General features: G+C 38.9%; 1 protein-coding gene and 1 non-coding gene across 2 annotated transcripts; one reads left to right on the forward strand and one right to left on the reverse strand.

The window, feature by feature from the left end:
* Positions 1–2,430: 2,430 nt before the first annotated feature.
* On the reverse strand, positions 2,431–21,386 carry RAB11A (RAB11A, member RAS oncogene family). The gene is made up of 5 exons (XM_014856198.3): positions 20,957–21,386; positions 14,209–14,404; positions 13,776–13,969; positions 12,515–12,595; positions 2,431–4,198 (listed from the first exon to the last, which is right to left on the reverse strand). The coding sequence occupies exons 1-5, from the start codon at positions 20,994–20,996 to the stop codon at positions 4,059–4,061; spliced, it is 651 nt and encodes a 216-aa protein (XP_014711684.1). The 5' UTR covers positions 20,997–21,386; the 3' UTR covers positions 2,431–4,058.
* Positions 21,387–21,446: 60 nt separating this feature from the next.
* On the forward strand, positions 21,447–21,518 carry TRNAQ-CUG (transfer RNA glutamine (anticodon CUG)). Its single transcript has one exon. It is a non-coding gene; the product is annotated as a tRNA-Gln (tRNA).
* The last annotated feature ends 3,724 nt before the right edge of the window (positions 21,519–25,242 follow it).

Here is a 25,242-nt window from a genome sequence, read left to right on the forward strand (position 1 = left end):
TTTGTTGGCCCAGGGTTTTGCAGGTTTGGATCCTGGGTGCAGACATGGCACCGCTCATCAAGCTATGCTGAGGCGGCGTCCTGCATAGCTCAACTAGAAGGACCTACAACTAAAATATACAACTACGTATAGGGGGGCTTTGGAGAGAACAAGGAAGAAAAACAAAAAAAGAAGATTGGCAACAGACGTTAGCTCAGGTGCCAAGTTAAAAAAAAAAAAAAAAAACTTGCCAGTGTACACCTGATTTTTACTTATCTATTAAATTTGAGTTAGAATGTATAATAATTTGGCTCTAGTATCTGAGAGTTCATTCACAGAATTACTAAATTAGAGCTGGGATAAATCCCAGAAATTATCTAATCCAGTCTCCTCATTAATTGGAAGAAGGTGAGGTTCAGAGACAAAATGACCAGAAGAGCCATGACCAGAATCCAAGTCTCTGTCACTCAGTCCACTGCTCTATTATACCTGCCGCTTTCAACCTTTTAACTCACAGAGCTTAACATACTTTCTAATATACACCTAGTATCAATGTCCTTTCAAATATTCTTTCTCTATCCTCCAATTCAACTTTCAGGGAAATGGATACTTCAGTTAAAATTCTCTCTCAGTCTAATGGTCTCTTTTATGTAAGTTGTACTGACATTAGCATTTTGTACTATTTCATTGTTACCATCAGCCTCCTACAGTTTGGGGAAACACAGTGTTTAAAATGTTAGAGGGGGTGGCCCAGTGGCGTAGTGGTTAAGTTTGTGCTCTGCTTGGGCAGCCTAGGGTTCACAGGTTCAGATACCAGGTGCGAACCTACACACCACTCATCAAGCCATGCCGTGGCAGTGTTCCACACACAAAATAGAGGAAGACTGGTGCAGACGTTAGCTCAGGGCCAATCTTCCTCAAACAAAAAGAGGAAGATTGGCAACAGATGTTAGCTTAGGGCCAATCTTCCTCACCAAAAAAACCCCCACAAAAAACCAAAAAGACGTTAGAATGACAACTCCAGTTTATCTGGCATATTGCATAGGTGAGTGGAAAAGGTGACCTGTCAAATCCCAGAGGGCAGTGTAGCATCAGTACTGCCCCAACCAGGAGAACACAAGTCAGCCCTCTTCTCTTCAGCATTAGTCTGACTGGTATGCTAACCCATTAAATGATATGGTGGAAGAGGGTCCTTTCATTGTCTTTGTTCATTCATTTTTTTTCTCACACAGGGAATGGGCGTCATGCACAGCCCTTATATAAAATTCACATTTTGTTTTGAATTTTTTCAGGCTTATGATGTTTGTGAGATATCAAATAATGAATTTCTATTTTTTTCCTCTGTTGAAAAAAAAGAAAGCTCCATAAACTGAAACTTAACAGGTTGGAATAAGTTCTTAGTTATCTGCCCAGCTTTGAATTATTCTGCTTCTGGTGTTGGCCAAAATTGTCTAAACAGTTTTTTCTCTCATTAAGGTAGATGGAAGAGATTATCATAATAGCTCAAACCATTGAGAGCGTTTCATTTTGTAAATACAAGTCCCTGAAGACAAAAATTAAGATGTTCATTTTCCCAATGATGAAATAAATATGACTAGCTCTGCTAGGCAATCCAAACTCTGAAGTCTAATTTCTCTGCAGAACTCTTCAGAACTTACGAGCCCTCTGACCTAAGTCAGTGGCTAGCACCCCTTCTTAGAATTAGAATTTAGCATACTCAATGCAATGGCTAAAGATAACTTACCCTTACAACGTAACTACTATTAGAGAAATCACAGACAGCGTTTGAGAACAATGACATACAAGTTTAAATCAGGTCAAAATGGCTAACTGACTTTTCAGGAGAATACAATAGTTTAAAAAAAAACATTCAGAGTTAAAATAATTGAAAAGCAGGGTCAAGCAGAAAAATATTTCTAAACGGCCTTGAGCCCTAAATAACCATAATATTTAAAAACTAATTATTTCTTACTTGAGACAGTTTGTCTCCGGATAGTATTCAGAATGAAGACACTTGTTGAAAGGCAATCAAAGCCATTTTCTACTGCTTAAGGTTTTTTGGAATTCTCCTAAGATCCAACCATGCCGAAAATTCAAGGTTAATTTACTTATTTTCAGTTCACTACCTAGTTTCTCCTTCTCTTAAATAATTTTGTAAGAAGTTTACTACCAATTTTGAGTAAAATAAATAGTGATGGGGCCTCTTCCTGGGTCTGGTGACACTGTTATGTATGAAAATACAGAGATTACTTCCCTAATGTTTTCAGTAATACTTTTCCTAAGAAAAGCATAATTGAACTACATGTCTGAAATCAAAGCTCATCACACAATGATGCCTCCAATTCAATGTTTACTCTGTAATGCAAGGACCTATGCTCTTACTCATCAGAACTGAATATTCCATGGCTGCATCCGAAGCACTCAAACAAAAATGTAATCTGACAACATAAAGAATAGTCCCCCTATAACTGTTTATTAGAATGTGAATATATTCCAAATCAATAACTAAAAAAAAAAGAAATCAAGTTACAGAGCATGCATAAAATACAAAGTAGCGATTTACAAATAGATAATAGTATTTTCATAACCAACACTAAAATAATAAAATGGCTACAGAAGAAAACCAAAATGATTGACCACAGCAATGCCTTCCGTGCGCCCCACACGTCATGAGCACCGCAAAAGACAGAAGATTAACTATGAAACATAGTAATCTACGCAAACTCACACACATATATATTTGGGGGATATTCCACCATCCTGAATAGTATTCACTTCAGTTGAAACGACTTTCAGAACACTGCAGAGTAAGTGCTTAATATTATCCACAATAAAGTAAAACTAAACATTAGTGTGCACATTTCTGAATGAGAAACTAGTTGCTCCATTGATTTCAATAATGTAGTGGAAGAAAACTATTTCAGGTTTGTATAATGCCTAAATGCATTCTATTTAAACTCAAGGTACTATTTTATCCTACCTACTAAAAGAATACATGCCTTTAAGTGGTACCACTTAAGCAGAAACTAACCTCTCACTGTATTCTTTAGACATACTTGAAACCAGATATTTAACTGGACTATATTCCATAACATACTGCAAAAATCAAAAATCAGCATTGTTAAGATAATTATCCATGCCTGCTGGTGGAAATAGTGACAAAACTAGGTTGCATTTCATTTACTGGGAAGTTTTAAGACAAAATTAATACTTTACAATTTGATACTAAGACCATTAAACCAGTTATTGCCTGAGCAATAAATTGCCGCATAATCTACTGCTGGGAAATTAGATAAATTAAATGACTTGGGCTGCCTGATCATCGCAACAGAGGCACCTCAGATGGAATTCCACCAGTCTCCCAGGTTCCCAGCCTGCCAGGCAGCGTTGTTTACCATATGGTCCCATTACCATAATGCTACTGAAACCGTAAGTCTTTCACGCTTAAGATAATTCTTGTCCAGAAAAAAGTGTCCCCCTCTCTAATCAACTTTGATGCTTACAAAAATTAAAAACCAAAATTTACTAAACTATATAACCCTATTAAGGCATTTTAGAAATTGACTTCCAGAATAATGGAAAGTTTTCAAGTTCTCAAAATCCTGCTATGTTTATAGGGCAATTCCTCAATTTGTGGAAATATATACTGCACTGAGAGAAGAGTGTATGAATTATAAGCTGCTCATTATAAGCTGCTCTGTGGCAAAATGATAGCTTATTTCTTAAGTCTTCTTAGTTTGATTTGATCAAGACGAATAGGTCTGAGCTTCAAGTGATCAAGTTCTATTATGTCCTACAATGACAGGCTTCCATGATGAAAAGTAAACAATAACTGAGGAATCCAAACATTCAGTTTATTAAACTAAGGCTAGTGAAGCCATAGCATGAAAAAAAGCTGCAGTCATTCGGGACAAGTGGATGATTTTATAAAGCTAAAATCAAGACTTAAGACATGGAAAAATTCATAATTATGAGGAAGTAATAAAACACAAAAGTGACCACAAGAATTACAAATATATTTAAATCTCAGACCTGGGAAATGGACTATACACAGCCTTCTAGGGGAGAAGAGAAACACCTTATATGTTCTGACAGCACTGCACCTTTGGCTTGTTTTCAGTGGTTGGTGGAACATGAATAGGAACCACATTGTTGCTTGGAGACATGTCATTTTCACGTCTGTCTGACATTTGCTTCTGGGAAACAATGCGGTATATCTCTGAGTGAAAAAAAGAAACAGCAACACTCAGTGTGAACAGATCCATCAGTAGTGGCTATAAAAGATGCACAGAGGTAGAAGGTACATTTGCAGCAAAGACTGCAAATAAAATGAACAGAGAATGCATAAATTTAAAGTTTTATTTTCAAACAGCTACTGATTAGCATCAACTCAATATTTTAACAATTTCCCTTAGGGTAAGAAGAGAAACAAAGGTTTTCCATTTCAGAGAGAAAGGTTTACCAGTCAGTTAAATAAATCTTGGTCTAAAGAGATGACACAGTTTATGGGCTTAGATCTAAATTAAACCATGAGAATATTTTCAGTCTACTCTTGCCAAAAGAAGCTACATACACTGACACTGTACCACAGAAAAATAAAAATGAATTTGTACTATCAGACATATTAGGTATTTTTCTTGGCTGTGTAGGGAAGAGCATAACTTTGTAACATGCCAAACTCTCAAAGGACTCTTGGAAGGGGAGGGAAAGATAATGTTTTTCAGTACCTTCTGAACTAAAGTTAAACTGTAATTAAATAATTATTAAAAACAGGCAAATTAAGATTTTATATGACACTTATCAAAACTAACTGTTTAGTGTCTACCTCTTCCACTAAATGCTAGACTACATAAGGACCAAAACTGTGTCTACTTTATTCACAGCGCTATCTGCAGCACGTAGCATATAGTAGGGGTTTGATAAGTAATTGCATGAATAAACGTTATTAAATTCCTCTACAGCAAGTATCTTTATTTAACACATTTTATTTGGTCTTATATTGCATTGCCTAAATATAGTTCTCTCTGACTAGATTACAGAGAATGGATATCTTTGTTTTCCAGTGCTCCCTCCAAAAAAAAAAAGGAAAACCCTCAAAAGGTAAAGGAATTCTAAAAATGGGACTAAGTGACATGATATGCCTCCCATTATGATGTACTATGAAGAACACAATGTATTCCTATGAAGGACATCTATGTATTCCCACCAAAAATGTTGAAAATGAACTTATCACGAGGAAACAATTAGAGGAATCCAGATTGAGGGATATTCTACAAGACAACTGGTTGAGACTCTTCAAAAAGTTATCATAAAATACATTTAAAAGATGGGGATAAATGTTCCAGATCTGTGCTGTCTAATACAGTAACCACCTATTTAAGTTAAACAAAATTTAAAATCCAATTCTTCAGTCCGCTAGCCATATTTTAAGGGCTTATTAACAACCTGTGGCCAGTGGCCACTCTGATACTCCAGATATAAAACAATTTCCTCAAAGCAATGTGTGATTCTTGATCGGATCCTAGACCTAAAAGGTAATAACCAAGTCTATAAAGGACATTTTACTACACTTGGAGAAATCTGACTGTGAACTGCACATTAGATAAAACTGTATAAACATAAATTTCTTGGATATGATATACGGTATACAGATAATGCAGGAGAATACCCTCTTCTTAGGAGATAAAATGCTCAAATATCTAGCAGTAAAGTGCCACAATGTCTACAATTTATTTTCCAAAGATTGAACAAAGGGGAAGGAAGTATATACACATGTAGAAATAAACTAAATGTGGCCAATTGATGATTCTAGATGAAGGGTATGTGGGTGTTCACGGTATTATTTTTGCAATACTTGAAATTTTTAAAAATATCAAATTATGGGGTAGGGGCCAGCCTGGTGGCTCAGCAGTTAAGTGCGCACGTTCTGCTTTGGTGGCCCAGGGTTTGCCGGTTTGGATGCCGGGTACAGACATGGCACCGCATGGCACACCATGCTGTGGCAGGCGTCCCACATATAAAGTAGAGGAAGATGGGCACAGATGTTAGCTCAGGGCTAGTCTTCCTCAGAAAAAAGAGGAGGATTGGCAGTAGTTAGCTGAGGGCTAATCTTCCTCAAAAAAAAAAAAATTATGGGGTAAAAAAGAGAAAGGGGAACTCTATTTTCAAAACGCTCTAAAAACATATCGACCAACTGCAATGTATGGACATCATTTGGATTCCAACTTGAACTGTAAAAAAAAAGTTTGAGACAGGAAATTTTAAAAGTTTTACTTTTCCTTTTTCTCCCCAAAGCCCCCCAGCACATAGTTGTATATTTTCAGTCGTGGGTCCTTCTAGTTGTGACATGTGGGATGCCACCTCAGCATGGCTTGATAAGCGGTGTCACGTCTGCACCCAGGATCCAAATCGGTGAAACTCTGGGACGCAGAAGGGGAGCACGCGAACTTAACCACTAGGCCACGGGGCTGCCCCGATAGAGGAGATTTTAATATTGTTTGGATAACAGATGGTAATAAGGAATTACTGCCAATTTTTAAGTGGTTTTGTTCTTATGCGTTTAAATCCTACTCTTTTAGATATATTATATTAGACACACATGTATATCTATTAGGTCTACATATATTCTATATTTTATATATATGCTATATATTAGATATACATGTATGTCTATCAGATATACATTAAGTCCTAATCTTTTAGATATACATTATGAAACGTTTACAAATTAAATGACATAATATCTGGGATTTGTTTCAAAGTGACGGGAGAGGGAATAGGTGAAGGAAAGACCGGCCGTAAACTGATGGTGGTTGATGTTACGTGGGAGTTTATACTACCCTACTTTTGGTAAGTTGGAAACTTTCCATAACAAAATGTTAAAGAAATGTATTAACTGAATTAATACATTTTCTCCAAATTAAAAACTAATTTCCCTGAAGCTGAACAGCAGCAAGCTGTAGTCAACCGAATATGTAAACTAACAAAAATGCTGACAGCTAGTATATCTTTCCTTACAGTTTTTGGGGGCGAGGGGGATGTGCTAAGATTCATGTTTGATGGGGCCGGCATGGTGGCGCAGCGGTTAAGTATGCATGCTCCGCTCCGGCGGCCCAGGGTTCCCCAGCTGGGATCCCAAGTGCGGACATGGCACCGCTTGGCAAGCCATGCTGTGGTAGGTGTCCCGCGTATAAAGTAGAGGAAGATGGGCACAGATGTTAGCTCAGGGCCAGTCTTCCTCAGCAAAAAGAGGAGGATTGGCAGCAGTTAGCTCAGGGCTAATCTTCCTCAAAAAAAAGAAAAATTCATGTTTGAGAAGGCTGACAGTGGTTCAAAGCTGAAGAAGCATCAAGGGGAAAAATTAGATTACAATAAAGAAAAGCTACTGACTAGAATAAAAAAAACACAGGATATGAGTCTTCATTTAGATTCTTTTCATTGAAAAGGGATGAGACCAGAGTGGGCAGGTCAAGGGTAAAGGGAAAGACAGTCATTCAATCAGGCTAGTGGCTAAGGAATAAAGATAATCATCAATTTACTGTAAAACTTGTACCATTCATTCTTTTTTATATTTTCTCTCTAATCTCAAACTGGATGGCTTTTCTTTTTCAAGTACAAATGATTAAACGTGACTGATCCTCCACAAATTTTAAATTCTTTACAAGTTGTTTTTAAGATTAAGTTAGAGGAACCAAACAAAAAATATTTTGAAGGTTTTGTGAAAAGCAAATACTAGAAGAGGGGAAAAGGGAGAGTACTCAGCGAACATAAAAAGGTAAATAATTAAAGAGATCCCATTACAAGGCGAGAAATTTGAGCAGTGTAGTATAACTGTCTCCAAGAACTGTATACTGTTTTACAGAAATGGATTATGGCTACATTCGCTCCAGTCACCAAAAAGATGTCTGCTAATAAAAATGCCAAGAAGGCAATAAAGAAAAAGGAAAGTGTTGATGAGAAAATTAGGAGAAAATTTTTCTTTCAGGTAGAATGGGCACTAAGAGGCCACACAAGTAATTTACTTAACATCTCTTGTGGCGGGGTGTTATCGCTTAAAAAAAAAACAACAAAAACTTTGATAAGAAAATAGGAAGCAGGTGCTTTCTAGCCGGTATCTGAGAGGTTATTTGGGGGGGAGGGAGCAGGACTAGTAACTTGCTGAAGTGGATGCAAATATTTCCCTCTTTCAAGGGCATGTTCTCCTTTCGAGCCCAGTGTATGTGGTACACTAATTCCTGTGCTGCGGTTCCTTTTCAAAATGTCAAAAAAATAGGCAAGGTTAGAAAGAAAAGCAATTCTGCCTTCTCATTCTTATATCAGGATCTCTTGTAGAAGGTAATAAGATAACACATTAACATAAAATAGCTTTAACCAGGTAAAGTTAAATAAAAAAGAGAGATGCCGATTTCTACTCTAACGGAAGTATGGATCAATTTGCAAAGTAAATTCTAAGGAAATCAAATGCAACTACTCCAAACTGGGAAGAAAAACAGCTGAAGCTCTTCAGTCCCTCCAAAATCAAGAGAACAGCAGAGACCCGAGTTACTCCACTACAGCCTAGGTCAGAATTCGTTAGGTCTTCTTCAAACCCACTGCTCACCGTGAAAGTTCCTCAAAGGGCAAGAAATGCTCCGATTTGATATACTGGCATGTATTTAAAAGGTTGCCACATGCAAAGAACAAAGCTACTACACCTAATTAAAAGATTCTTACTATTCTAATAAACTTAATGCCTGAAAACCCTAGCCCCACTTTTAACAGTCAATATGCTAAGTAAATTAAAATTCTTTCAACCACAGAATTAAGAATTTAGTCTTCATATTAAAAAGATGGGTAGACTTATTAATTACATGGAGAAACCTGGCAGATATCACCTTAAACCAAGTGATCAAAGTTAACATCACCAGTAATGAATAAGACAAACCACTATCACAAGCCTCACGATATGATGCACTGAGAACATTTTGTGGTGTTCCTGCTGAGCGTGCATAACATGAATTCAATCATGAAGAACCACCAGAAAACCCAAATGCAGGGACACGGCAAAATAACTGACCTGTACCCTTCAAAAAAGGTCAATAAACAAAAGAAAGACGAGGAACTGTTCCAGATTAGAGGAGACTAAAGAGATAAAACAGCTGAATGCAGTAAAGTGACTGGATCCCAGACTTTCTTTTGCTAATAAGGACCTAATTGGAACAACTGACAAAATTTGAGTAAGGTCAGTAGCTAAACACTGATGTGGCAGTATTATCTAACACCCTGATTTTGATAATTGTACTATGCTTATGAAAGAGAAACATTCTTATTTTTAGGAGAAACACAGAGAAAGTACTCAGGTATAAGGGGTAACATGTCTGTCACTCTCAAATTGTGCAGAAAAAAAGTATGTACACATTTAGAGGGAGGAAGAAAAAAAGCAGATGTGGTAAAATATCAACATTTGAAGGACATTTGCAAATTCTTTGTACTATTATTGCAACCTTTCTTTAAGCCTGAAATTAGCAAAGTTAGAAGAAAAAATAATAAAGTATGGAAAGTATGGATTAAAAACATCCCTTAATGAACTTGAGGATCAAAGAAAACAAAGCTGCACTGAAATGCAGAAGGTGGGCCATCTATCAGGCTCACTGAATGTGCCAGGTAACTACCTCTAAAAATACCATCAGCAAAATTACGTCATAGTTACTGTTAAATTCACGGGTGTCAAGAATGCCATGGGTCTATTCTAAAACAAGGAAGACAATTAACTTGGGAGCAATAATGTAGATACATTTTCCAATATATAATTTTGCATCTTAAAAATTAAAAAGTTATTTTTTCCTTCCAGTAACATCAAAAGACAGTGTAAATGCTCCCTTAATACTGTTAACATTTAAGGTAAAATTAAGCCTAATGTGATCACTATTCTCTTTCCTGTTTTTTCTGTGCATAAATAGTCCCACTGGTATATAGAAGAAAAGTTCATAACAAACATCCTAACACTTGCAAAAGAACACAGCTGTCTGCTGCCATATGCAGTGATCTCTGATCCCACAGATCAACACTGAGATTTACGCAGGAAGCTGAGGAAATAGTGAATATAGAGAGGAAAAGTTGTAGTAAATTAAGCTAAAGTCTTCTTTGCTTTCAAGCAACATTAATCAAGCAGTAACAAAAGTTTAATCTAGAATGAATTTTAAGAAAAATAGCCAGATGTTCTTCATCTTTAAGGACACAACAGCTCAATGGTAAGTACATATCACTGCTTATTGATTAATTTATAAAGTGGATCATAAGTTCAATGTCACAAAATGATACATAGAATAGTTAACTGCAGATAGAAGAGAAGACTTGGCCTCATCTTCACTTAATATCACAATAAATGGGCTAGAAATTGAGAGCCAAACAAATGGGCTAGAATTATAGCAGAGGAGATCTGACAGGACATAAAAAATATCCCAACAACAAGGATGGACTAAAAAGTTTTTTCAAGTGAGGTTTTCAGAGCCCTGAAGAGACTCACAGACCTTCAAGACGACTTGTCTCACTCATTTTAAGACACTATGAATCTGAGGACCAGGGAGGTTCAGGGACTTCAGTTACACAGGGAGTGGAAGCAACGCGATAGAATATAAAAGAACTACAACTCCTGGGTCTAAATTGTGTACTCTACATGTTGACTCAACAGAATCCACACAAGTGGTTATAAAGAAGAAAAAGAGGATTTGCAGACATCCTGCATATTTTATCAAATATGCAGGAAACAACCTGCAATGAACTCGACACAGAGTAGACCCTAAAGGAAGCTAAGTTCCAAAGACCATTTATCCAACCCTAGCACCAGGTTTTTAGTCCCTATTTTTCTGAGAACAGAAAAGAATTCTAATAAAATAGGCATGAGAATCACTAATATTTAGTTTATTTTTAATGCGTGATTATTTTTTCATGCATCAACTATTTAGTTACTAACTTATCAAATGTTCCCTATGTACTAGGGATAGCTAAGCATTTTACATGTATGAACTCTTGTACTCATTTTCGAATCAGGAGTAGATGTCTAGTGACGGACAGTTCTTTTCTATGGGTTATAGAGACAAAAACCTTTAAGCCACAACTTAACAGTGAAGTCCTATCACAAGGTATTTATAAATACAAGCCCTCTCTCAAAAAGAAAAGAACTCCCCAAAACATATTTAAAATTTTACAGACAAAGAAATTAAGGCCTGGAAAGGTTAAGTAACTTGCCTAAGATCGTAGCGCTAACAATAGTGGAAGAGCCAGGACTAGAACCCAAGTCAGCCTTCTAAGTCCATGATCTTAAATCCTCGGCTTTATTCCCCACATTTTTACAGTAAAATAAGATAGCATTTAAAAGTCAAAACCTGTTCGCCTCTAATGCAAGTACTACATACAAAGAATAAATTAAAATCTTTTTATATTATAATTGGCAACTGATTTAACCATTTCTCCATATAGACTTTTTAGAACACCACATAAGACTCTATTTTGTATTAAGACTATACTCTAAATCATGAGTTATTAAAAGTAATGTACAATTTTAAAGTACTTAAAAACACAGTGAAGTACTTATTAGAGGGTTAAGATTAAATTTACTGATAAATTCATCATTCTAAGAAAGTCAGGGTAAATATGAGTCTTCTTATCCCTGAGGTTGACCTTGTCTGCACATCCACATTCCAAAACAGCATGAACTTTGTTCCTTTCCCACTACTTATTTAAACTTTTCTATATGTAATCACTGGATGATTTTCTCCACAGGTGACACCTTGCTTCTTCTACAATATATCATGTGAGGATTTTACTTTGTGTTTCCTTCATTTAAATTTTTAAGAACTGGAGGCTGGCCCTGTGGCTGAGTGGTTAAGTTCGCGCACTCCGCTTCGGCAGCCCAGGGTTTCACCTGTTCGGATCCTGGGCGCGGACATAGCACCGCTCATCAGGTCATGCTGAAGTGGCGTCCCACATGCCACAACTAGAAGGACCCACAACTAAAATATACAACTATGTACTGGAGGGATTTGGGGAGAAAAAGTGGGGCAGGGGGAGAAGATTGGCAACAGTTCTTAGCTCAGGTGCCAATCTTTAAAAACATTTTTAAGAATGTATTTTTCCCCAGCTGTTTCATTAACCATCAGAACCAAGAATGCCTTCTTTACTGAATTTCAAAAAGGCATTTATATCTTTCCATAGTCAGGATTTAAAAATTTATCTTATGAAAATACATTTAAGCAGTACTTTGTGCTTGTGACCATAAAGTATGGAATATGTGGACTTACGTAATAATAGAAATGAACAAATTATTTTCAAAGTATTTTTCCCACTATAAACCAGATGAATTAGCATGATTAAAGCTCAGCAAGCAAAGGTTGTAACTAATTTTGTACTGTAAACAGCTCTTGCTATATAGTAGCTCTCAAATTATAGTCATTCTCAGATAGCGTGACATATAGTTTAGTTTCCTGATTAATCTGTTTAAATTATCTTTCTAAAACTTCCAATTCCCACTGGTATAATCTGAAAATGTAAGTCTTACCTGTCAGAATTGTCTGAAAAGCAGCTTCTACATTTGTCGAGTCTAGAGCAGATGTCTCAATGAATGACAAACCATTCTTTTCTGTGGGGAGACACAAAAACCTCAGTCTCATCAAATTTTAATACAAGGGATGTGATACGCTCAAGCCTTCAAAAGGAAAACCAGGGGCGGGCCCCATGGCCTAGTGGTTAAGTTTGCATGCTCCACTTCGGCGACCAGGGTTCGGTTCCCAGGCATGGACCTACACCACTCAGCAGCCATGCTGTGGTGGCCAACCAAACACAAAATAGAAAAGACTGGCACAGATGTTAGCTCAGGGCCAATCTTTCTCAGCCAAAAAAACAAAAAGAAAAACAAAAAACCTTTCTAAAACTTAAGACCTCCCCCAACTTCTTGGGCAGTAAGGGCACCTTTTTACATACACTCCAATAAGTTAAAAATAACAGTGAGAAATTTTTATTGGCTTCTTAATTAAAATAAATGTGTTACATCTAAATACTACCACTAGCAACAAAAGACACTACTCAAAATGTAGTAAATTTATCAAATAGCCAGCTATTTCCACCCCTTACTGTCCTTCTCCCCATCAACCACATAGCTATGGCATGAATATGGATAGTTCTATGTGATTCACTTAAAATTCTGTTAACTATATTATTTAAAATAAAGCTTCATCCCTGGGAAACTAAAAAACAGTGATAGAAAACTTTATTCACAGCATAATCAGTAATGGAAGGTCACAACTTTCACTACCCAAGAATGTACAATGGTGCCTTCTGGTAGGCCAGCCCTACCAGACACGTGCAAGAGAGAGGCGGACCTTCTATAAAGCCAAAAAAGTTACGAGCCCTAAGCAGCTACAACTCTACTGGACCTTCACGCTCCCTGGGCCACTATTTTTCAGATCCACATAGAACAGCCCCGGTAAAAGACAGAGACATAATGAGAAAAGAGACAGGGAGCACAGAATAAACTGATAGATTTCTCTACCACTTTCCGGGAGAGAAAAAACCAACAGTACTTATATTCAATTTTTGGCAGCAAAAATTCAAAATACTACAGTGTTTTAATGACTTAAAGTTAAGCAAAAGAGCCATACAGTCATCACACACTTTCAGAACAATAATCCTTGCTGAGCATTCATATTTACCTTTCCGAAACTACTTAACCAATTACCCTCCTTGGAAAGGTTATCAAAATTGTAAGCTATAACACTAAGAAATACAGAATCACTGTATATCAAAGAATTTATATCACTAACCTGCAAAAGCTCTTGCTTCATCTGTAGGAACTGCCCTGAGATGACGCAAATCACTCTTATTGCCCACAAGCATGATAACAATGTTACTATCAGCATGATCTCTGAGTTCTTTCAGCCATCGCTCTACATTTTCATATGTGAGATGTTTAGCAATGTCATAAACCAATAAGGCACCTACAGCTCCACGATAGTACCTGAAAACAGAAAAAAGTAACCATTAGAAAACAAACACAAGATAGAAGGGGACACCAGGAAGAACTAAATATATGGATTATATATTTTTTAAAACACACTTACAAATAAATTTCAAAATCCTATAATCATGGAATTCTTAAAAGGAAAGAAAAAAAACAGTACCTTTTCCAATACCAAAAGTTAGCTAACTCACTTGATGGCAAGCCTATTTCACAGAACTATAAACTACGAGACTTACGCTGATGTTATAGCTCGGTATCGCTCTTGCCCTGCTGTGTCCCATATCTGTGCCTTTATTGTTTTCCCATCAACCTGGATGCTTCTGGTTGCAAACTCTACTCCAATGGTGCTCTTGCTTTCGAGATTAAACTCATTTCGAGTAAATCGAGACAGGAGATTACTCTTTCCAACACCAGAATCTCCAATAAGGACAACTGAAAAGACAAAGAACTTAATGTCATACGAATGAGGAAAACACATTCAGAATACCACCACGGTTTAAAGCAAGAAAGACAGGGCATCTGATGTTTAAAAAGGGACTGGGGTGGGGAGGAGCTGAGTAGCTCATGTTCTTGACCTGTTACCAATCGATAAAACCAATGTATTCTTTTAACCTGTTTCTACCTGCATAATGACTACCACACATCATCTGCTTAACACAGATATAGTATCCTGTCTTACACATGCAATTTTAATCATGGGTCTACTAGGCACTGATGATAGGCTAACGCATTAATTAACCATCAATGCTGTACCAGCTTTACTACCTTAGAAGGTAATAACTTGAAAGATAAATCCTAAACCAAACGAACAATTTGTGATATTAAAATGTATCAGACATGAAAGCAATAAAGCATGTTGGCAGGTGATGGGAAGGGAAAGAATATGTTCTACTTAGTTTCATCAAAGACTGGGTGTGACCTCAGGACTCATACCTAGCAAAATGAAACACATTTAACACATGAGGCAACGGGTTTATAAACTTTGTCACCCAGGTCACAGAAACTACAATGACTCCTCAATAGTCGAATTTATCAGACTGGCAGGAAGCTAGAGACCTCTCCAAAAACAAACACCTCACTAAGTTTAACAGGGGACCTAGAAGCTGACTAATAATCCTGACTGACTTTGAGTCAAGGCCAGAGAGAGGTGGGCATACACTTACACTTCACGAATTTTTTTAAAACAGGTTTTGATTAGATGAATTTATTTCTTCTGGTTACTATAGGAGGCAGTTTATTTACTAACTAAATACATGGGGATTTTTTTCACTCAAGGTGATACTGCACTTAAGAATTTCAAAAACAATGAGGAAATAAGCAGTTAACTTGTTTTAAAGCATTTCTATCTGAATTTAAAGGACAAAATGAGTTCACAGGTTTACAGAATCTGAGCTTGACAACATTTTTTTCTTTGTAAAAATTTTTATTGGCATTTCAGAACATATTATGCTTATTTCTACTGTTGACTACTAATGCTTCTTCTTACTAGCTAACTGATTTAGACACCAGAACTTGAAAATCAAAAACGCAAGAATATCACCAAGGAAGAAGACCATGCCTTACTCACGAGACTGGAAATTGGGGTGGGGGTGGAGAGGGAGGTAAAAACTGCACTCTGGTCAGAGGGCAAAAAAGTCCATTCTGCATTCTTTCCTTGCCACAAGACTAGATATAAGCTGGCCTCTGGACAGTCTTGGAGGGAGTACACTATCAAACACATATCTTTCCGGCTTCCTCTATTAGCTGTTTCAGCAAGAAATCATCCAGGCCGCAGAGACTCCACACTGCACAACAAGTAGTTATTTCTAGCTACACAGTCAGTTAGAGGTGTCACAGGTATTGTGGCAAACACAGGTATTACAGTAAATGCTTTAACCTGGACACTAGAGAAGATGTTAAGATCATGAAGGTAACATACAAACCCAACGCACTTCCGATTTTACAGGATGGTTGGTTGATATGTTAGTTTCCAAGGTCCACCACCCTGGATGTGAGGTCAAATCCCTGTTCCAGTAACAGAGTCTACCTGTTGCCTCTTAGTGCAAGAGGCCGGATGTTCTGCTGAGGAAATCTTTGCATCAATTCTGGCCCCATACTGTCACTGAGGTATAAAAGCCTCACTTGAAGTGGGAATACGAAGGAAGGGAAAAACCAAAAAGTTCGACATTTCTAGTTCACAGGCACTCAGATATCAATCAGTAATTCATGAGCCAGTCACTTAGTTTAAAGCCAAAGAGCAAGACATCTAGAATGATGACACCTTTGGAAAATTAAATAAATAACTCAGAGAATACTTTCTCCCTCCCACAAAAACTCCAGCACTTTCAAGTTTTGGTTTCCTCCCTTTGGACCTCCAGTTTTACTAATAACTATGTTCACTGTCTCCCCGTCCTCAAATCTTTATGCCGTCATAAAGATAGTTAGTGAGGGCATTTTTTCCCTCAACGTAACCAATTAACTTTAACATCATAAAAAAATAGCACCCTTATCTGAAAATAGTTCAAGACTCATGAATGCTTTATACAATATAAAATAGTTATCTCAACTAGACATGGACAAGGTTGCCAGAATTAAGACTGGCAACTTGTTAAACGATTATATCTTAAAGGACAACAGAAGATATCGGCTCTTTAAGAACAGTGCTGCCAACATGATGCTGAGAAATGACACAATAAGGAAAGCTGCTTCTATTCAGTTACCAAATGAGAAACCAAACCAAGAAGGGTTACATTTATGCTCACTAAAAAAATCAACTAGAATGGACTAAATTACCTAAGCAAGAGAATTTATTGGCTATGAAATAAAAAACAAACCAAAAAACCAAAAGTTCATGGACTGAAACTTAACTTCCAATCAAAATAGCTTCTCTCATTAAAATGACAATATTTAACTGCTTTTTAAAAATGCAACAAACTATATAATCACATCATTCGGTTCAAGAAAGGCATTTGCAGCGACCTTCTCATGTTTTCCTAACTAGTATCTTAGGTTAAAAGTACTTTAAACGTTTTATAACTATAGCCCTCTATACAATACACATGCGTGTGTATAAATTAAATTACAGCATCTATATATGAAACATCTACAGCACTTCTAAAATAACCTGATATTTATTACCACTTGATAAACCTCAACTGCTGAATCTTATCATCTCTAAGACCTAATACTAAATTTGGTTCATTATATATTAAATATTAGGCTACTAAATGCCATAAAAACAGAATATACATATTAAGCATTATTTAATAAAAATTGCCACCTCTTCAATCACATTTAGTTTTTTACGCTCTCTTGCAAACTAATGTACTGGACTAAAATTTAATTCAACAAATCAATCATAGTAAATCAGACCTAAAAGTTATCACCTGAGGGAATAACTGATAATTTCCATACTGGTTTTTATAAATAAACTTGGAGATGTTTCTACTGTTTCAACTATATTCACCGTCCAATATCACCAAAACAGTCTTTAAAATAAAATGCATTCAATAAGGCTGAAGTCTAGTCAAGCTTCTCCAGATTCAGCAGAATCCGAGTTGCTCAATCAAAAGTTGTGAAAGACAAACTACCAAGATGTAAGACAGCAAAATTCCTGCAATTGTTCCCACTGACAACCAGCTGATAGTTAATTACTACTGATGTTCAATGAGATTGAAAAGAAAATGGTGTAGATTACATCTCCCGATATTTTCAGAAAATGTGACTTTGCCTCGCGTCTGCCACAATATTTGTAGATAGGAATTATAATTGATGCTTACTTCACTTATGTGTCCCACAGGGCCTTAACCACATTGTGTATAAATATTTATGGAATTAAGGTTTTTAAAATAAAATGTCAAGTTTTAAAAAATAAAATTAGGGGCCAGCTCCGTGGCCAAGTGGTTAAGTTTGTGCACTCCACTTTGGCGGCCCAGAGTTTCGCAGGTTCGGATCCTGGGTGCAGACATGGCACCACTCGTCACAGTGAGGCGGCATCCCACATGCCACAACTAGAAGGACCCACAACTAAAATACACAACTATGTACTGGGGGGATTTGAGAAAGAAAAAGCAGAAAGAAAAAAAATTTAAATTAAATTTTAAAAAAGAAGATTGGCAACAGTTGTTAGCTCAGGTGCCAATCTTTAAAATAATGAATTAAATTAAATTAAATTAATTCCTCCCCATCAAAAGTTACTGTTGAGCTTAACTAAAGATTAACGTTCAAGAACAAATACGTAATTTAGAATAATTGTCCTGCTCTCCTCACATTACATTCCCATTTGGACCACTCCATCCTATACTAAGCAAAATATCCTTTCATTTTCAATTGGTTAGAGTTACAAACTACGTTCCAATTCCCTCAACTATCAAGTTTGCTGGGCAAGCCTTCTTCCGAGAAGAGAGCTGCAGCTCATCTCAGTGAATAAATCTCTGTAGCATTAAACCATTTTAAAATGAAGTTATTGTTGCTTCACTTTAAACTATGACAATTGTATAATAAGAAAGTGGCTAAATAATCAGCATTGAAGTAAAAAAAACAAGTGACTCATATCCTGTAAGAGCTTTTAAAAAAGTGGAAATCCTTCTCAGCAGAATTTTTTAAACACCCTATCTTAAACTGCAAAATGTACAACAAAATGAAACCATAACCCATGGAAATATAAAATCCTTTACAAGTTCCAAGTTTTAAGTTTCTTTACTAATACTTAAATGCTCTTACATGTATAAAGATTTAAGGTTAAAAAAACTGACAAGAACCACAGTAACCTCTTTCATATTACTACCATTTATTGAGTCCTCACAGAAGCTACAATTTTACCACCAGTCTCATTTACCTCTCACAAGAGCCCTGAGACCTAGGCATTATCTCCCTTTTATAGATAGGGACCTGAGACTTTAAAAGTTAACCTTCCCAAGGTCACAAAGCAAATTTAAGACCTGAGTCAGGATTTGAATCCAGGCCTCTGTGTTTCCAAAGCCCTGTGCTCTCAATCATTGTCAGCAGGATGGTCTAATCCCAAAGTTAAATTAAAATTCCTTAAACCAATCCAGGATAATTAATATCCTTAGTGACAAAATAAATGGCTTCTATAACCAATATTCAAGTTCCAAACCAAACAGGAGAAATACTCTGATAGTCTATCTCATTCTTAATTACTTCAAAGGTAGCTAGCTGCCACCTGCCATTGTACCTTATTTAAAAAAACAAGTCTCCCTTTAATGACTAAACCCTAGTCTCCAGGGTCTCACTAAGTAATTTCACATGACCTCAGATGCCTTCAGCAAACTATGCAAAGTAATCCACGTTTCCTTTTTGTATCTGTAAAATGCATTAAGTACCCTCTCCTCTGTAAAGAACTTTTCACCATGGGAGGTGGGGGTGGATACTGAGGGTACTCACCCTGTCTATCAGACTATTCTAGCCAGGGGAGTATCATCAGCTAAGATGTGCAAAGTACTGGTAAAGCTAAAGAGATGTGTCCTGCTTCGTTTAGTCAATCATTCTTAGGACCCAATGGCAAAGTCAGAAACAATCACCATGCTCTACACTCTTTTTAAACTCCACCCCCCACTGTACAGCTTTAATAGCAATGGCTTCTTCCTCCCTGGTAATGATCTTTGTTCAGCACACTACTGATGGCTGCCCTGCTAATTCAGGAATAGAGAAAGAGCAGCAGAGAGCGCATTCACTGAACAAAAAAAGCATTTACTGTACTCTTGACCTTCGTTGATTAAAAAAACTATTCGGATTCTTCCTGGACTAACCAACAAGCAATTCTTTCTATCCACCCCCCCCATCCTCCAATATGTTTTGTTCAAGGGCACTAAATGTTTCCCTATTTTATAATAAATATTTAATTTAAGCAAAGAGCACAAAACTCCCCCCCCCCCGCCCCCCGCGCCCTCCACCTTTTGGGAAAGGTATGTGGCCAACTAGGGCCCTTCCTTTCCTGTTCTAAAAACACCAAAAGGTTGGATCCTCCCAGTGTTGCAGCAGGAAGCAACCAGTCCATAGTGATAAAGCAGGCTAGTATTTGTGCAGCGCACAACCTTTCCTGCTCAGGAACTGGGCCTTCAGGTCTGGCAAGGATAACAGCCACCACCCATCCGCAACCCCTTCTCGCGAGCAGAGTCAAGAGTTATCCGGGGCTGGCCGCCGCTGGGTGGGGAACCTAGGAGAAAAAAGGCTAGGTGGGAAGTCACATCAGTCGGTCGGGTCACTGCGACAAGTGCGCGCGTGGGTGACAGCCAATCCCTCTCGCCCTACCCCCTACCCTGGGGGTCGCACAGGAGACGTGGGAGAGTCTAAACTATGTGGGGAGGGAAGGTAGACGGGGAAGAACTACCAATCCCGGGGGCAGTGCGAGGAGGTTATTGGACGCGAGCACGGCGGGGCGGATGGGGGTAGGGGCGGCCGGCCCGCTCGGATTTTAACCAGGGCCGAGCCCGGGGATGGAAGACGACGGCTAGCAGGGGCGTCGGGCCGAGGGGAGGGGCTGCGAGGACACGCAGAGGAGAAGCTCGCGGAGGGAAAAGGGGGCCAGATAAGAAAAAGACCTGTAGTGGGAGTCTGCGCCGAGGGAGAGGTGGGGAGCTGAGAGAAGGGCCTGTCAGGGGCTCGGGGAGGGGGTGGGTCAGGAAGGGTGTACAGGGAGGGGCGCCAGACCCGAAAAGACAGACGGTGGGAGGGGCGGCCCCCTTGAAGGGGCCACGGAACCGGGGAAAGGAAGACGACGATCTGGGAAAAGGACCCTCCGTGAGGGGCCCTGAGGCTACAGAAGGCCTACGGGGAGGTCGCGAAGAGACCGGTGTATGGCGAGGAGCCCCTGTCCGAAGGGAGGAAAAGGGGCTGAGCTGGGAGACCCCAGGACAAACCCCAGAGACAGGCAGGGCTGAGGCAGGCCGATTTCAGGACAGGGGTGGCCGGCACGCGGGTCCCCCGGGAGTGTCCCGGGCCCCCTATCGGGGACTCGGTGGAGAGCGGGCGAGCCCGTGGCCTCACCTTTGAAGAGGTAGTCGTACTCGTCGTCGCGGGTGCCCATTGCGCGGCCGAGGAGCGAAGGGGCGGGAGCAGCAGTGGTATCGGTGGGACCAGGGGGCGTCGCTGCAGGGGTAACCCGAGCGCCGAGCTCCAGCTGCCGGACCGGGTAAAGAACCCCTCCCTACCATACGCCACTTCCGGCAGGCCCCAGCCCCTTAGTGGAAGTACTTCCGGGGAGGCGACGCCCCGCCCCTGAACCCAAAAAGGGCGGTGCGCGCGGCTGTCGCGTAGGGGTTCCAATTGTCACCCCCTCAAGGAGGCTCGTGGGGGAAACCAAGCCCTGGACTCCCGGCTGGCTGCACTCCCAGCGGCCTCTCTCATTCCTGGCGCCGCCTCGCCGGCAAGCGGGGCGCTGGGGAGCTCGTCAGCCCCGCCTGGGTGAGCTGTGTCTGTGGATGGGGGCGGGGGTGTCTAAGGATTAGAGAGCCGAAGGCGGCCGTCTGAGTGTGGCGGTTCCATGGTGTAATGGTTAGCACTCTGGACTCTGAATCCAGCGATCCGAGTTCAAATCTCGGTGGAACCTGCAGTGTTTGCTTTTGTTTTTTTCCCTGGCCACACTTTAAATACGTTTATTCATTTAGTGATTGTTGTCCAACTACGATATATATTGCCTTGGACTAAGTAGGGAGGGAATTTCACAAAGTATAATCTTTGCCTACGAAGACCTCACAAATTACCACGGTCAATTCCGTACTCTGTCACCTGGATGGCTCTTAAGGAGCCTCTTCATTTCGCCCTTTTTTAACCTGGGCCCTCTGCCTCAAACCTTAATTCAAAACTTCCATGAAACTTGATTCCTTTTGCTAGAATTTTCAGCCTCCAACTTTATTCAAGGGCAGACTCCTTTTCTCCGGAAATCACTCAAACTATCTCCGTATGTCATTCAGAGAACTTCACCCACCCTCCTCATCAAGATTCATCAAGAACTTCTTGAGCCCTATTTGTCATCCTCTAAGCTGAACCCCTTTACGTAATTATTTCATTTAACACACAGAGCAAAGGATGGCAATTTCTGTTTTAGCACAACTGTGGATACTGAGACTGAAGTGATTTGCCAAAGATCATGCAGCAGGGCATCCTTGTATTTGAAGAGAGTTTTGTTATTCCGAAAAGCGTTTCCCATTTATTGTCACAGCCCCTACTACCTATATGCAAACCCTCAATGTAGTCTTTTGGGGAAGAGTGCCTGTAGTGAGCAGAATAATGGCTTCCCAAAGATATCCACTTCCCATCCCTGGGTACTGTGAATATGTTAGGTTGTGTGGCAAAGGGGAATCAAGGTTGCAGATGGAATTAAGGTTGCAAATCAACTGACTTTAAAGTAGAGAGATTATCCTGGATTCTCTTGGTGGGCCTAAGGTCACAAGCGTCCTTAAAGTGGAAAAGGGAGGCAGAGGAGGTCAGAGTGAAGTGATGTGAGAAGCCTTCAATCAGCGCTTGTGGCTTTGAAGATGGGGGAAGGGGGCCAAGAGCCTAGGAATGCAGGGGCTTCTAGAAGATGGAAAAGGCAAGGAAATGGATTCTTCCTGGGCCCCAGAAGAAACACAGCCCTGCTGACACCTTGATTTTAGTCCAGTGAAACCCATGTCAGACTTCTGATCTGCAGAACTATAAAATAATAAATTTGTGTTAAGTCACCAAGTTTGTGGTAATTTGTTATAGCAGCAGTAGAAAACTAATACAGTGCCATTTTCAGGGCTTTCTCAGTGTAAAGCAGTAGAAGTTTTATTTAAGGTCTAAATACTGCCTCGTGTAGGGGTGAACATTATCCACGTTGGGGGAGATGCACAATATTACTCAAGCAGCTGAATATTATGTGTACTACAGGTTATTTGTAAGACACAGTCCCAGGACTACTCAGGTGGGTAGACAAGATGGGCCCAAGAAAAGGGGAATATCAATAACTATACATTGTGAAGGAGTAACTAATGAGAGTTCTGGTGATAAGTGCCACAGTTCAGAAAGACTGAGATAATTATGAAGAACTCCCGGGAGGAGGAGGAACTAGCATTGACCCCTGAAGGAAGAAGCAAGGAAGGAAACTCTTTTTCGGAAGCTGAGGAAGTTAGAGGACAAGAAGATGTTGAGCAAGGCCTTAATGCTGGAAGAATAATTATAACTTTTTTCCTTAAGTCACTATTTCTCAGTGTGCATCCTGAGAAGGTCAGTAGTGTTCTCAAAAGCAGGGTTGCATGAACCCAGGCATACACAGACACTTGATTGATCACAAAAGTGTCAATGTAGATCAGTGATGAATGGACAGTCTATTTTAAATTGTCCCAGGGCAATTGAGTATTTATGTGGGAAAAGATGAAACTGGATTCCTACCCCACACATTGCTATATTAAATCATCCAGGTAAATTAAAGACTGAAATATAAAAGGCCATATAATGAAACTATTAGAAAACAATACAATAGACCATTACTACTCAAAGTGTGGTTCATGGACTAGTATCAGACCACAATCTCTTTCTTAAACTGATCTATGACATAGTTGGTACAAAAATTGAGAGTATACACTTCGAAAGTTTCATAGCAATTTGACAAAATAATTTTATTTTTGTTGAATCTGATGATTAAAAAGTGGAGTTTCAAAAAAAAAAAAAAAAAGCAGGGTTGCATGGTCAAATAAATTGAGAAGAACTGCACACTGTCTCCCCCTCTTACACGTTCCCCTGGCACACTGGCATGTTCAAGTCTAGATACTCCACTCTGAAGAAATCTTTTTTTAACTGTGTTGAACACAGCATTTCCGAGGTTCACCGGAGCCCAGGACCCTTTTCCCAAGGAACACCTGTTAGCGCCCCTCTGAACACTTAGGGGGAGCCATAAAAGATCTGTGGACAGAGAAGTGATTGAAGTAAATGGGTCTTAGGAAAAGTAACTTAGCTGGCTGTGGACTGCAGGACTGGGGTGAAGAAAGACTAGAGGTGGGGGTGTCAGAAGGCTACTGCAATTAACCAGGCACAGACTAATAGAAATGGGGCGTAGGAATGCGAACAGAGAAGAAAGACAAATCAAAGGCTGTTGTGGAAAAAATGGTGAATGGATTCCACGGACAAAGAAGAGAATTAGGGTTTCACTTTCTTTGGGGAGAAGGGGTAGTAATTGCTTGCTATATCTTTTTTTAATCTTTCAACAAATATAGGTACTTAGTGTAAATTACTTAAATAATACAGAAATAGAGAGTAAATCCCAAAGTCTTCCTCCACTTCAATTCCTCTTCCAACCCTAGAGATAGCTGCCACATTTTCTGTTAATAAAATCACATACTGTTTCTCATCTTGAAAAGTCTTTCCACATCAGTCCATACAGATTTAACTCATTTGCTGCATACTTTTCCTTAAGAAGGATGTACTGTCATTTGTTCAACCATTCCCATTCTGTTACCCATGGATATGGCAGATACTGAGGGTCACTAAATTAAAACCTGTTCCAAAGCCATTTCTTCCTTGCCCACTTCCCCTTTAGAGGCTGGACAAGCCAGACAGTCATTTTCCCAGCTATTCTGCAATATTTTATATACTAGTAAAAATATACTAGTAATATATTTAATTTTTGCCCGTCTGATTTGCCCAATAATTTCTACTTCTCTGATAACCAGTGAGTGTAAACATTTTCTCCTGTGTTTATTAGCCATTTATATTTCTTCTATGAATTTCCTGTCCATATCCCTGAGCATTTTCTTGTTGGGTTGTTTATCTTTTCTTGTTAATGTGGAGGATCTCTTTATATATTCTACCTTTTAGTCTTTTGCCTGTTAGATATAGCACAAATATTTTCTCTAAATAAGTCACTTGATTTTTAATTTTATTAATGATACTTTTTTCCATACAGAAGTTTTAAATTTTTATTTAATCAAATCTCTCTCAGTCATTTCTTCTGTGGCTTCTAGTCTTCCATTTTGCATAAGAAGGCTTCTCCACACCAAGATTATTCAAAAATTTTCTTTTCTTTAAATATTTTTATAATTTTTTTCTCCATCTGGATTTTATTTATATTGAGAATGTTGTGAAGTAGGGAGTCTAAATTAATTCTTTCCAAATGGATAGCCAATTATTTCAATATGTACTTGAATCGTCTGTCTTTTTCCCACTGATTTGAAAGGCCTAATTTTTTGTAAATGAATTTCACATTTATAAATGAGTCTGTTCTTGAATCTTTGCACCCTACCTCCGGCTACCACAGAGGAACACTGCTCAGATGTCCTTTGAAGAGAGGGCTTATTGTGAGAAATGTCGTTGAC

Source organism: Equus asinus, chromosome 2 (genome assembly GCF_041296235.1).
Source record: "Equus asinus isolate D_3611 breed Donkey chromosome 2, EquAss-T2T_v2, whole genome shotgun sequence".
NCBI classification, from domain to species: Eukaryota; Metazoa; Chordata; class Mammalia; order Perissodactyla; family Equidae; genus Equus; species Equus asinus.

Coding starts and splice junctions, on each gene's coding strand:
- RAB11A (XM_014856198.3), bottom strand. CDS start 20,996: ATGGGCACCCGCGACGACGAGTACGACTACCTCTTCAAAG. Junction 14,405..20,956: donor GTACGACTACCTCTTCAAAG/GTGAGGCCACGG, acceptor TTGTCTTTTCAG/TTGTCCTTATTGGAGATTCT. Junction 4,199..12,514: donor TTTTCAGACAATTCTGACAG/GTAAGACTTACA, acceptor TTTTTCACTCAG/AGATATACCGCATTGTTTCC.